We start from the raw sequence: 11,796 nt of genomic DNA, 5'->3' as shown, positions 1-11,796 counted from the left end.
GTTTATGTACATAACTGATTGCTGACTCGTGTGATGCAATACTGCTAGAAGAATATCCATCGGTGAAACAAGGACTAAACGAATTTTGAAACAAAGAAGGAGATATTGGTAATAATTTTAGAGATAAGTTTACCATTGCTTTGTATTATAGATTATTTAACGAGGCCTGGTACAGTTCGAATGCGCATGACTTTGCCCATCTTTTGATTTTAATGCCGCCGTATGTGCTAAGTTATATCTTTCTTTTGGATTGTGTATTTATACAAAATGAATATTAAACGTATGTACCGTTTATTAGTTTAAAATTGTGATTTTATGTATTTGATAGGGGAAAAGTGCTATTGTGGGGCTTACGCAACATCGTTATCCGGTATTTTAAACTATGCATAAGCCAAAGAAAAAGTGTGATTAGCTCATTTAATCAAGGCGGCGATTGGTTTTTTAAAAATACATTGATAAAGCATTAACTTTGAAATATATTTATTTAACAAATAAAAAGCGTAATTTAGTTAAAAGTTAATTTTTATAAGGCAATATACACATGTACCACAATAGGCAAATATTTGAGAAACAAAATTAATTGTTATATTATCCCTGGATCAAACCACGAGGTAATTTTTTCAATTTCATATTGAGTAACTTTTTACAATATTTTTCATATATAAGAAAGAGAAAGAAATCCTCGGGGCAGATATTCAAAAAAAAAAAATAATGGGAAACATGAAAATTTAGCGCTATTTCAACTAATTCCCATAAGGTCCCGTAGTAAAAAGTGTCAACTTAACTTTCGAGACAAAACCCTAGGAAATTAGGATGGTAAATAAATCTTTTTATTGTGGTACAGGACACCTTGTCGAAAGACAACTAATGGAATGCATCAAATCGCCGAAAGTCATCTAACTCACCGACGCGACATGTCAAAGAAAGACAACTCATACGGATGATGACAACTGAACGATGTAATTTTTTTAAAAAACCAATTAAACACATTATTCCGTGTCAAAGGATAGTATACCTATGCAATAGTAAAAATGAAAAAAAAAGTTATTGGGAACGTGAACTGAGCGATTGTAAGGATTTGATGCATAAAATCTCATCATGTCGGTTTAAAGAGTGAACATGTTAAGGTGGAAAAACACACATCTGGAAAAAGTCACTCAAATAAACAGGATTTTTTTTTATAATGCAAGATATAATGATAAATAAACTGTACAAATGTCAAATGGGCGAAAAATTTGCAGTTTGGGGATAAAAAATGAATATCTAAAATAATTATTCCAGTAAGTAACAACAAAAGACCCTGCGGGATTCGATCTCGGGATGTGTCAGATCACAAGTCCAACACTCTATCCACTCGGCTATGGAGTAAGTTTCATGTTTCAGTTCATAAAATCCTATTAATAAAACGCAATTTTGTTTCGGTCAGCGGTCAGCCATTTTGTGATGATGTGTTATTTCACCTTAATGACATAAAATCTAGAATTAAGACCTTTTTTTTATCCTACTAAACATGTACGTGATGTGTTTGCCCAACTTCAAAGTATTAAATGCAATTGTAAGTTTCTGTAATCTGTTTTGTTTTAAAGTATATCTTTAATTCAGTTATTGGTACATGTATGTGTACTTCTTAATTAAAATAATATACAGTATTGATTCATTATGACCAGTTGATGACAGCAATATAGAAAAAAGTGTTTCTATCATGGGGAATATACATGTAGTTCATATAGACTGTTTTATGCTCTCTCTCTTTTTTTTTAAAATCCTTTTCAAAGACGATTATTGGGAAAATAGAGGAAATTCTTGTTAACTTTAAGATGGCGTAAACAGCTAAAAAAAGAGTACGAAAACTTCAACTTCAGATTGTTATTCATAAGTTTACATAATCACACTGAGGTACCTCAATGTAATTTTTTTTAATGTACTCATAAATTCGATCTTTCTATTAAGTCTTTTTAAGAAGTAAACAGCAAGTTAAAAAGTTCACCGGGATATGAACTTTGTTGGTCGCGTGATCAAATCCTGTGATGCCCGAAAGTTTGATCACAGATTGCCGTCAGCTTATAATATCATTCCTTCCACCTTCAAACATCTGATTCTATTGGTAAACTATTGTCCTAGACATACGTGGGTCATTTCTAGCAGCACCTAAGAACCTTTTGGTCTCATCAGATATTTTCTTGCTTGGATACAAAATTTAATATAGGCCCGGTGCTCCAAGATGTTCATTGACGTTATCATTTTTTACATAATTTTCGAACTGTTCATTTTTGACGATAAAATGGTCCGAAATTCTTAAATTTTATTGACCTTCATAAGTTATAGTAACGTCAAATGAAATATCATTCATTTTTGTATGACATTTTCTTAATAAGAAAATGCGTGAAAAATATTTTTAAAGATCAAAACCTCCATGAGGCATGATATCTTATCATAATAATATCCTAATAAGTATAAGCTATTAATCTTTTATGGTGCATTTTAAAAAAAACCAAATGTTTACGTATATTTCATTAGAACAGTTTAAATCTTAAAAGTTTTGCTGATATCATACCAATAGTCCGTTCACAATCCAACTTGTCCGCGAACTTTTCTAACAGTCCTCATTTGTGTTAAAATCTATTTTAGCATTAGGGTTAGTGCGATATATTAAATAAAATAATGTGTGTGAAAGCTAACGCCAACGCATCTGTTTCTCCGCAGGTGCGTGGAGATAAATCTTTAACCCGCCTCCGGTTGCAAACAAAAAATGCGTTCACGGTTCAACAGATTGTTGCCATTGGTATATTAGGTCACCAACGTTTGCAGTCTGTAGCAATGATTATCAACGTGTACTATTGGTGTACTTTTGATTATAAACAAAGTCACCAAGTTTTGTGCGTAACGTCATCAGAAGAGTTCAACATGGCGGGACTCGAGAAATCACTGGGCATCGGCGAGGATCTTTTTCCAATTGAAATTGATATAGACGACAGAAATTAAAATTAGCAATGTATGTTAAATTGCTTAAGATACTTAATAAGGAATCAATAAGGAAACAATATTAAATTGCTTTGGTCTCTTCTTGTTGTAGATATTTATCATGTAAGGCTGATTACATTTGTATATTGGATTGTTTTTAAAAAAAAATCAAATGCCAGGTGTGTTGGGAATAAATTTCATATTACCATGAATTGTAATTATTTATAAACAGATTATAACCATGAATTTTATTATATTTTTTTTTAGTATTTCGCTAAAGCCATTTGAAATTATTTCTATCATAAAAAAAAATAATTCATTCCTTATAGAAAACCTCAGTAATGTTGAAAATTTCACCAACGAGTACCTAGACAAAACATCTATAAGTCACAGTACCAGCAATTAGCACGATCCTAACAGAAAAACCAGCAAGGATGATTCATGCTCATCCACCTAAGACTAGGATGAAGTATTACGATGGTACTCCTTGCTTCGGGAATGACTGGGCTGAAGATAACACTGAAACAAAAAAGGGACACTAGAATAGAGTATCTATGTCCCTAAAAACTTTTTTCAATCTACATATGTACATGTAGAAGGAGAATGCAGACATATTGCGAAACAAAAAAAAGTATGGGGTGATATGGCAACAGCGCTTCGTCAAGATACCTCCAGAAATGTTTCATACATCACAAAGGAGCTAGCAAGAGAGAGATTTTATACCTTTAAAAAAAGATACAGAAAATATGTTCTAAAAAATCGAATAAATCGGGAAACGAGGCCAGGACCTTTCCTTCTTGAAAAAAAAATGGAACAAAATTCTTGCTAAAGACCCAACATTTGCTTCTGTAGCAGTTAGAGGCTCTCTTACAAAGTCCAGAGTATATTTTAAACATCACTGACACTTGAAGATTACCAATTTGTTTTATTTTATTTTTTTTCAATTAAGTTTCGCTAATTAATAATCAACAATATTCCTAAAACAATTCCGGAAATCATTCGGATTTTTTTTAGATCTTACAATCTTTTGCGTGCGCATTACATTCACGCTAAATCACGGGAGGCTCTTTAGTTCATGTTTTTATAAGATCTCATTTGCATGGATAAACTAAAAAACGATAATACAAATACGTGTACATTTTCATTAGAAATTTGCTATATATTCCGTTCATATATATTTATGTTTTCTTATGAGAGAAATTATAAAAACAAATATTATCAACTTGTTACATACTTTTGTCTTCTTGATGGCAAAGAAATATCTGATTAATTTGACTGGTTTTTGTTCAATGCTACTTCATCAATTTTCTCCAAAATCGTTTCGGAGCGATGCTGCAATTTTCTGCGACATTACCTGTAAATAGGAGTCATTTTAACTGTGGTGAGGACACTGATGGCCTGTCCCTCCCGACACACAGATATATTATTCTAACTAAGGAGAGTGTAATAAAATTAATAGCATTATTGTAAGTTTTGTTATGTAAATGTCAACAATACGTTGAGACGATGTTTCTATTTCGTTAATGTCCGATACGCAATGTCACCCATGCACGCACGGGTCAAAGTCTAGTTTTTATTAAAAATCGCCCAAATATGCCGCATAAATATCTTGGGACAGACTATAGTAGAAGTGGTATCTTGAATACTATTGTTAAATATCATTACAAGGAGGTACATAATTATCCTTTGAATTTAGACCTCAGCAAAAATGGTCTCTTCACCAAATGGAATACAGGAAGACCATTCATTGGCATGTGTCATCACACGGATACAAATAAGATACATTTCCATTGGTTACCTTTTGGATGGTGAGTTCCGATATGTTTGACGTTAAATTTCTTTCTTCTTTTTAAAAAGCTTAAAAAGTAAGCCAACGGAATAGTAACTTTAGGTCAAAAGTGCATTCATATACAATCTGGGTCTTATGTTTTAAAACGTAAAAAATTCGTCAATTTTAATTTAAATTAAAAGAGAAAAAAGGTTTCAGTTATCACCAGGATAGGACACAGGTCACCCAAAAAGAAACCATTAAGTCACCTGGACCGTCGCTTGGAAATTTATGGACAAATATCTAGCATTTGAATTTATCAATTTTATTACAAAATGCATATTGTGCATTCAATATTTAAGTTTTATATGCCTTACATAAATTACTGCTTTAGAAAAATTTAATCGCTCTTGTGACGATAAGATGAAATGGCGAACTTTTGATGTACTGAATCTGTCAGTTAAGATACAAATAACAGTAAAATGATATAACTCTGAAGAAGAAAAACCTCGGAAGAACCGATCGGATAATAAATCAAAAGTATTTACAACTTCAAGAGCGAAGCTTCGGGAAGGAGGGGGTGCAAATGGCCTGAATTGAAAATGAGAAAATGAACATTGCAATGTGAATTCATACAAAACAAGAATTAAAATAACATGTAGATTCATTAAATTTCGAATTTCGCACATCTGCGCATAATTATTACATTTACAATGCATAGAACTTAATTTACGTAATTATTTGATAAATTCACTAGTTTAACAAGATATACGCATATATGCAAGTCCAAATTATTAAATGAATAATTCTTTTCAAGTTCAAGTTATAAACAAAGAATATTTCTTGCCCACTCTGATTAAAACCACTTCATAAATACATGTATGTCCTTACAAATTGTTTATCTACTTGTAGGTGTTACATACATTTAAATGATACCAACACCTTGCCTTGATGAAAATTGGTTAAGGTCCTACATACTATTACGGCAAGAGCCAATCTAATTAAAATTAGACTTGTAATTCCGCTCCTCTACGATACGCTATACAAGATCTAACAACATCCCGTACGGGGTCATCTCAGAGTGACCTTTTGTGAAAATACAACGGCCAATGAGAATTAACCAATGACGTCACTGATCCACCAATGAGAAAGAGTTTGTTATACGCATTTGGCTGATGTGTTTAAAAATGGCTGCGCCCATTGAAACGGTTACGAGTTCGCTCGGTATAAAATTAAAGCCACAACAACTGGAAATATTGCAGAGCCTTCTTAATGGGAAAGATTTGCATGGCCGTTTTACCGACTGGTTTCGGAAAATCTTTACCATATCAACTGTTTCCGTTGATACAGAGGGAGAGAGGTCAAAACGGAATTGTTCTTGTGTGCTGTCCCCTTATTTCCTTAATGAAAGATCAGGTCGAGAGGGCAAATGCAATTAACGGTGTAACGGCAGCATATAAAGGTAAATAAGAATACCATTGTATACTATGTATCTTGCAATTAAATGATAGTACCGTCTTGGTGTGCACAAGGCAATTTTTCTTTGTCTCGTCTAACCTGTTGCATTTCCTAGACTCAATCATTCTTTACGTTTGTAGGTCAAGGTCTAGACAGAGAGATTCTGAGCGGTAAGATAGACATTGTATTTGCAAGTCCCGAGTCACGGTTAGGTGACTGGCGAACTGAACTGCAGCATCTAGATGTCACAGCTATTGTTATAGATGAATTTCATTTAATTTCTACATGGTAAGATTTTGTAAGCATGTACAAGTTATTCAAATAGAATACCCGGTATACAAAATTATATGTTTACTAATAATAAATCTGGTTCTCTCAAAACTTATTTCGTAAACCAAAAATCTATTTAATGAAGGTTTAAAGATTTGTAAAATAAGCTAAAATGGTGTCTTCAATTGCACATGAATTGCACCAACTGCTATTCTTTACACATTAAACAAATATTTCAGGGGACAAGCTGATGAACATATTCACAAGAAAGCATTTAGAAAATGGTTTGGTGACCTTGGAGAACTGCGATCCATCTTTCCAAATGCATCTCTACTTGCTTTGAGTGCCACATGCACACTGAAAGTACAGAAACGTGTTTTGAAAGTGGTCTCTTTTAAGCCAGACTTTACCTTTGTGTACTTATCTCCTGACAAGAGGAACATTAAATATGTTGTGAAGAAAGTGGCGAATGACATTGAAATGGCAATGACATGGTTAGTTGATGGACTTGTGGACTTGGGAAATAAATTTCCACGAACTCTTGTATATTGCTAGTCAATAAGTGATGTTGCAAAGATTTATGATTATGTTATGGATGAATTGCCCGAGGAAATAAACTCACATGTTGCTATGTAACATTCAGAGACAGATGAATCAATCAAAGAAACTGTATTATCTTCGATTCGAGAAGAGGAGAGCCCTACAAGAGTTATTATTTCTACAAATGCCTTGGGTATGGGTGTAGATTTCAAGGGCCTTTCTAGTATTATTCTTTTTGGTCCTCCTCATTCAATTCTTGACGTTCTTCAAGAAATTGGCCGCGCAGGTAGAGATGGTGAAAAGACTGTTGCCTTGTTGCTTTACAATTCTCATCATCTCATCCATTGTGAACAAGATGTGAAGAACCTGTTTCAGTGTAATGACTGCAGAAGAATTCAAATGATGAAATCATTTCTCAAGGAAAGCGAACTTGAAGAAGTGAAATCTTATTCAGGAGATTGTTCATGTTGTGATATTTGTCAAAACGCATGTACTTGTGGAAATTGTACTCTACTTCCTTTGGAAAAATTGTTTTCAGGCACCTCTAAAAATGTACTTGATGTCCATGTATCAGAAGATTCTGATTCCGACTCAAACATAGAGCCAGAATAATTTAACCTGTTTTTGATGTATGTAGTATTTACCGTAAGGTACATGTTGCAGTAAATGAAAAAAAAAACATTGTGATCATTTATAAATCCATCCAACCCTTTTAAAACACTTTGCCAGGGTACATTCTAAGTAAATTAAATCATTGAATCTGCATAAGTTAAATGCTGTAATAAAATGAAAGAAAAAAAGTAATTTTTTGTTTATTCTTGAATATCTGAGCTGTTTATAACAATTATGGAAGCTAATGCGTTATCATATAAATCATAATGTACCGGTGTATGCCACACGCCAGTTTTTAGAGATACCTACTAAAACTTATAGAATTCAATATATCGGTAATTAAAATATTAGTAATGTATTTCTTTAAAACCCTAGACAATTATAATTGATGCAGCCTATATATATTCTTGTGTGCTCCTGTGCTGAATTGATTACAATTAAACATTCCAGTTCATGAAGGTCCCTTGCAAAATTATGACAAATACATGATAATTTAACAGTCAAACAAAACCAGTTCAAAATTTACAGTCTCTTAATCGTCCATATGGAGACCATGGTCTATGGCGGTGCAGCATAGTTGACAGGCCTACAGAACAATTGGAGAATGGATTTCTGTCTAAGCCAGTCAATTTAACATTTAGCTTCCTGTTTTCCACTTTCTGAAGTACGCGTTGCTCTAATAAATCCTTTACCACCTTCTCGACATCAGTTGCATAAGAAGGGAGATGATGAAATCCTTTCATTTGACCCAATTCACCAGCCTCTTCAAATTGTTTTGTAAACTCTACAAGTAACGGATACTCTTTGGCATGTTTTACATGTAATATGCTGTCTTTTGTCTTGTGTCCTGTACATGATGCCTTGGTGTCCCTGTTTAACATTTTAATGTACTCATCAAGTGCAATATTATTATTCTTGCCACCTTGGATGTTCACAAATCTGTTTGCAATAGAGCGCTCCTCCTGGTCAGGGTTTAGAAGTCCTGAAGATAATGCAGTCGTATGAATGGAGCAGATAGTGTCCTTGATTTTGTTTGTCTTATGATAAATTGGAAGCTCATACTTAGCAGATCTTACGCATCGTCCTCCATCCCCCATATCTACACCACTGTCAAAGTTCCGATGGAGCATAGTGAGTTTGAAAAGCATTAAAATATAATCTTGCAATTCATCACTGCTGGGTTCTTTCTTTTTCTTCGGGTTACTCAAAGAGACTCCATGCATTCCAGATTCGTGTGCTTTTAAAGAACTTACTCTTTTATAATCCTTTTCACAATGATGACACTTAAAACGGCCATTCTCTATTGACGAGGTCCAGTAATTTTCCTCATGCTGAGGATTTTCAAGAACATTTCTAATTTCTTCAACAATGTCTTCAGCATTTTTAAAGAAATATTTCCTCACCAGCTCCTGGCAAATGCTATTGAGCCATTGAATGCTATCATTGGGTGTCATTTGTGAAAAATCTGGAAGTGTTACATCATTTATGTCCGCTGACCCAAATTTGTCCATAAAGAGTATTACGCAAATGGCATCAAGTATTGTGTAATAAAGCATCTTGTACACTCTATATGCATTTTTTACTGGTCCTTTAGCACTTCTATGGCCCAATAGGTTCCTGTAATAGTGGACAGTACAAGGATCTCCTGCCATACCAGTGTTGTATGTCAGCTTATAAATGGCCTGTAAAATAAGCATTCAATTTTTAATTCAAAGAAAAGAATAGAGATTCATGCTCCCTTTTTTTTTAACCTTAGAAAGATTTTTCATGAATTGAAAATACTGAAATATTTGAATTAATTAAAACTCATAATTAAATTCCATTTAATTTCACTTACTTCTAGGAAATTCATCAATCTATGAAAGTCTTCAGACTTTGAAATGAATCCCTCCAGCCTTCCTCTTGATGTCAAAGAGTCTTTAACGGCAATCTGTGCACACTGTACTCGTTCATCAGTTAGGCGGTCTCCTTTTAAACCAGATAACAATTACCTTTCAAAATTAATATACATGTACATGCACATATATATATATATAAAATATTTTCTTTCAATATATGAACATACTATTAGTTGCAAGGTTTTTGGTCTTATATGACAAACACTGTCATTATCATTGTCAAATTCAAAGTACAGTAAAACACACTTATAACAAAGTCCCAGGGATGACCAATTTTAATTCGTTATAAGTGTAATTCGTTATATCCGTCAAGTTTACAACATGTAATTAAGTTACAGGGTATGAAAATCACTTCGCTGTAAGCGTCAATTCATTATAAACGTGTTCGCTATAACCGTGTTTTACTGTATTATATACCAAGATATAATTATATTTTTTCTTTTGACTGACAATGTACCTCCAAAAAAACAGCATCAGCAACCTCTTCAATTTCCAATGGGACATACAGATCAGTCAAAGTTCTAAGGAGTCGAATCACTTCATCAGTTTTATTTTCATTAGTATCAAAGAGTCCCAAAGGATACTGAAAAAAAAAACTATTACATTAATTATCAGCTGCAAAGTGGTATGAACAATGAATTTAATTTTGTTGCTAAATTATTTGTAAGTAACAATGTCAAGAAGTATGCCAATACTGAATGTATGTGTATGTTAAAATCAATAAGCTGAAAGGATGTGGATCTTACCTGTGTTGTCTTTATTCCGGCAAATTGGGAATGCTTATGATCCAAGTGTTTTGGGAAGATTTTTTCAAAGTTCTTCGTTACTTGAGGAACATGCCTGATAATTGCTGAAGCAAAAATATATGTTAGCTCTTTCAATAACTGCTCTTGCTCAAGAAGGGAAGGGATGAATGTTAAATTATCTTCAAATCCACTTGACCCTTTTGGATTACTAGTGGAGTATCTGTCAACAATGGCATATATCTGAAACAAATGGAGACTTTCTGTTTTTCTGTCTGTGGTACGATAGGACGGGAGAATGTCCTTATCCCAGTTGTCGCCCACTAATTGATATTTCCTTGTGGCCTCTTCCCCATTCGTCCATTTCACCTATAAGTACACATAATGAATAAACTGTACTTATCAAAATATGTATAATAAAACAAAAACTATTGATTTTTAACTGTTCAGTGCCTTTGTCCTCTTTAAAAATCAAGTTTTCAAATGAAAAAAAAAATACCTTTCAATCTCTTAGTGCTTCATTCAACTTATCCTGCCAACTTGCAAGTTTATTGTGGAGAGTTTGGGGATGGACACTCAATCCAACCTTACAAAGCGATTCTATGGTCTTAAATGAAAATACACACATTAGTTTTCCTTTCGCTTCAACTTTAGGACGGTAACAACATTTTAATATTTAATTTTTATTACTCATCAGAAGAAGAGACTATTTACTTACTCTTTGAGTACAACCACCACGAGCAAGGATAAATGCTGTCATGTAGTGTAAAGCAGACATTTCTTGATTTCTGCCATGCAAACATGTAGCACTGGAAAGCATCACATGAAAGAAGGGTTTGCTCAAAACTTCTAGTGGTGGACTTTGTACCATGGATAAAATAATAGACAGGGTATGCGGACATCTGTCCTGAAGATCCTTATACAGATTCTCCCACTGAAACTTCATTAAATCTTCATAGTCCTTTTTTTGGAGAAATGACCCAGAACCTCGACGACAGGCCTTGTTACACTCATCCTCTATCAATTTTGCCACTGCATTCACCACAACGTTCGGATTTGACTGGCACAAACAGTTCACAATTGTCTTATCTACATTGTTGTTGTCGACTATGGCTTAACAAAGAACTTTGTGAGGAGGAAATACAACAAGAACAGACTTTTTTCCACTAGGGTAATTAATTGACACCTACAAATACCAATGATAAAGCATTTAAAATTTGTAATATTTCTTAAAGCTTGTATATACAGTGCAGTAAATCCTACCAACTTCTGCGATGAATTTTGATTAAAAGTAACATCAGTGTTTGAGAAGTTTTATCATCAAAATATTTATATTATTTTCTTTCAAAGTCATTTTGAATTATTTTTTTAGCAGAATTATTGTTTTAATCACTTATATATATCTTAGTATTTAAAAATAATCTTACCATATCTAGCTAATCATGTGAAATTGTAATGTGGCAGGAACAAACAGGAAATTCTTGAAGAATTCTTGAAGAAATCAAATTGAAACAACTGGAACAAAGAAGCAAACTAACAACATTCT

At 33.4% G+C, this 11,796-nt stretch overlaps 1 protein-coding gene and 1 pseudogene across 1 annotated transcript; one reads left to right on the top strand and one right to left on the bottom strand.

Moving 5' to 3' along the window:
• Positions 1–5,772: 5,772 nt before the first annotated feature.
• Positions 5,773–7,729, top strand: LOC128185862 (ATP-dependent DNA helicase RecQ-like). Its single transcript, XM_052855537.1, has 3 exons — positions 5,773–6,191; positions 6,328–6,475; positions 6,697–7,729. Exons 1-3 carry the CDS (start codon positions 6,002–6,004, stop codon positions 7,010–7,012), a joined length of 654 nt encoding a protein of 217 aa, XP_052711497.1. The 5' UTR covers positions 5,773–6,001; the 3' UTR covers positions 7,013–7,729.
• Positions 7,247–11,793, bottom strand: LOC128185262 (uncharacterized; annotated as a pseudogene).
• Positions 11,794–11,796: the final 3 nt, after the last annotated feature.

This window comes from Crassostrea angulata, chromosome 5 (genome assembly GCF_025612915.1).
Source record: "Crassostrea angulata isolate pt1a10 chromosome 5, ASM2561291v2, whole genome shotgun sequence".
Classification (NCBI taxonomy): domain Eukaryota; kingdom Metazoa; phylum Mollusca; class Bivalvia; order Ostreida; family Ostreidae; genus Magallana; species Magallana angulata.
The sequence above is the reverse complement of the archived record's forward strand: the minus strand, read 5'-3'. Positions and strand labels throughout refer to the sequence as shown.

Coding starts and splice junctions, on each gene's coding strand:
- LOC128185862 (XM_052855537.1), top strand. CDS start 6,002: ATGGGAAAGATTTGCATGGCCGTTTTACCGACTGGTTTCGGAAAATCT. Junction 6,192..6,327: donor TGTAACGGCAGCATATAAAG/GTAAATAAGAAT, acceptor TTACGTTTGTAG/GTCAAGGTCTAGACAGAGAG. Junction 6,476..6,696: donor TTTCATTTAATTTCTACATG/GTAAGATTTTGT, acceptor CAAATATTTCAG/GGGACAAGCTGATGAACATA.